Source organism: Notothenia coriiceps, unplaced genomic scaffold, assembly GCF_000735185.1.
Source record: "Notothenia coriiceps isolate Sejong01 unplaced genomic scaffold, NC01 NC01_scaffold00000339, whole genome shotgun sequence".
In the NCBI taxonomy this organism is placed as follows: Eukaryota; Metazoa; Chordata; class Actinopteri; order Perciformes; family Nototheniidae; genus Notothenia; species Notothenia coriiceps.
In genome coordinates this window covers 9,924,542-9,926,951 of record NW_011333040.1, presented here as the reverse complement: position 1 = coordinate 9,926,951, position 2,410 = coordinate 9,924,542, and the positions used below count along the sequence as shown (strand labels likewise).

Sequence of the window (2,410 nt, the reverse complement as noted above, 5' to 3'; positions counted from 1 at the left end):
CACTGTTAAAAACTACCTTCATACTGTATTACAGTTGAGGTACATTCTTCGGAAAGTGGACCTCTGTAACTGATATATTTCTATAAAAAAAAAATTTTTTCAAGTAAATGTAGCTGGTATGCACTTTAGATTAAGTAACAGCTCTATCCAGTGGTCTCCAAACAGTGGTTTGGCCCTCTGCAAGGGGTCACAATATAAATTGAGGCCATGAGACGATTAATGGAAGCAAAAAAGAAAAATACTAAAACTTTAATATTTTTCAAACCATTTTGAGACCAGTTATTAAAAATTAAAACACATTTCAAGAAAACTTGTGTGCAGAGGTGGGAGAAGTACTCGAGATGTTGTACTTGAGTAAAAGTAGAAGTACCAGATTGAATACTCTGTTGCAAGTAAAAGTCCTGCATTCAAAATGTTACTCAAGTAAAAGTAGGAAAGTATTAGCATCGATATAAACTTAATAAAGTACCAAAGGTAGAAGGACTTATGGTCCATTTAAGAATAATATATATTGTATGTTTTGATTATAATCATTGATCATTAAAGTGTTCTCAACGCTGGTAAAGGTGCAGCTTGAATGACTTTGTAGGGTACCTTGTGAATTTACTCCAGGTGGAACTAAAGTCTGATTTAAAACTTGATTATATTTCACATCAATAATCCAAATCTGTAAAGTAACTAAAGTTATTAAATAAATGAAATGGAGTAAAAGAACCTCAAAGTTGTACAGTACTTGAGTAAATGTACTTAGTTACTTCCCACTTCTGCCTGTGTGGTAAAATGTTAATCTAAAAATAAATGTACAAGTATAGAGTGACATGAAAATGAAAATCCACTCAAAAGCACACTTAAGGGCAGTTCTTGAGTAAATGTACCTACATTATATAAAATGATGTAATCACATAACAGCATAACAAGTATAATAGAATACATGCTGAATCTGCTTCCCAAAATAACATGCAACAACATCACGCTTTTCTTTGTATTATCTTGGGAAATTCTGAGTGTTCCTCTCTGCGGGACAGATTGTGTCCCTGCTGAATTCTGCGAGGTAACAGGGAGCGGCTGCAGATCAGAGGAAGTGTGATTAAATCTACTCCTGTACCCTGGAGGCCAGGCTGCAACGGAGAGAACGGCTAGACCAAGTGCGCCCCCTGCAGGGAGAACAGAGCACTGTAACTGGCTGAGGAGGAGGAGGGGGAGGAGGAAGAGGAGGAGGCGTGGGATGCTGCTCTTCTCTTCAGCTCTCTGGAGATCTGGAGCCAAGACAGCGGATAGCAGCAGCATCCGTACAGGCAGTCGCTCCACACGCTCCCCTGTAAGACACACGGAGAGAGGCCTGAACACAGGTGGGAGGCTCGGGCAAAAGGTTAACATTAGCATTCAGGTGCAATAAATACATTTGACTGATATATAACGCAGCAGATATGTGTTTCATTCTGCACGTTGTACTCTGGTATGAGCTTATACTCACCTCTATTTTAATTCAAAGCATTACTCAAAGTTACATTTAATTAAAGAGATGACTTGTGTCATAGTATACCACCTTTATTTTAGTTTTGCAGGAAAATACCAAATTAGGTTACACACAGTTATGAGATATAAAATGTAATGTACAAAAATGCATGCTGTAAATCAATAGATGGCAATGTATTTGTCAGTGTAACAGTAATAATCCTGCTCTTCCTCCCTCTGAGGATTTCTGGCAGCCAAGTCTTGGCTCTTAGCAACAAGAGCTGTAAGCAAAGTTGGAAATGTTGGTGGGTGAGATTTGATAATCGATAAAGTCATCACGAACACAGATCCTATCATTCCATCTGCAGCATGTGCACGTTCCTTTATGACACTGAGTCAGCACTTATACTTAAGACAAGTTTATGTATTTGGGTCCACGAACTCCAATTCCCAAGACAATTTCTACCACTGCAAAAACACTCAACAATAATAACTCACAGATAATCAATCCACCCATAATAATCCTTACAGATTTAAGGATTTGAATGCATCGTTTTGATCTGATACAACTATAAGAGCCATAATATACATGTATATAATGAAGATTTACACACGTGTGCGACAAACCTGTTTCTATTCAGTAGCACAGTTCCTCCCAGCTGCTCTGCCTCCATGTGAATTGAATGTGGGAGGGTGACATTTAAAACTACAATTATCACTACGCACATTACACATTTGTGGATACCAAATATGCAAACAACCTTATCACAATAAACATACTTTGTTATCATCTTAACGAAGTTTGGATGAGGTGTTGGAAGGATTTGATACCTTGATGTTTCTTCTGACCACATCAGCCCCATCTTCATCGAACTGCACTGGTTCCCTATACAACACTGGATTGAGTATAAAAACTTGCTGCTCACATACGAAGCCCTCCACAACCCGACCCCCC

General features: G+C 38.4%; 1 protein-coding gene across 1 annotated transcript in view; it reads right to left on the bottom strand.

Annotated features, from left to right (window-relative positions):
* Positions 1-682: 682 nt before the first annotated feature.
* The window catches only part of LOC104945130 (placenta-specific gene 8 protein-like), a 7,704-nt gene continuing 5,976 nt past the window's right edge, over positions 683-2,410 (bottom strand). The window contains exon 3 of the mRNA XM_010770761.1: positions 683-1,316. Coding sequence (XP_010769063.1) covers positions 1,137-1,316 — 180 coding nt within the window. The 3' untranslated portion in view covers positions 683-1,136. The remainder of the gene's footprint in view (positions 1,317-2,410) is intronic.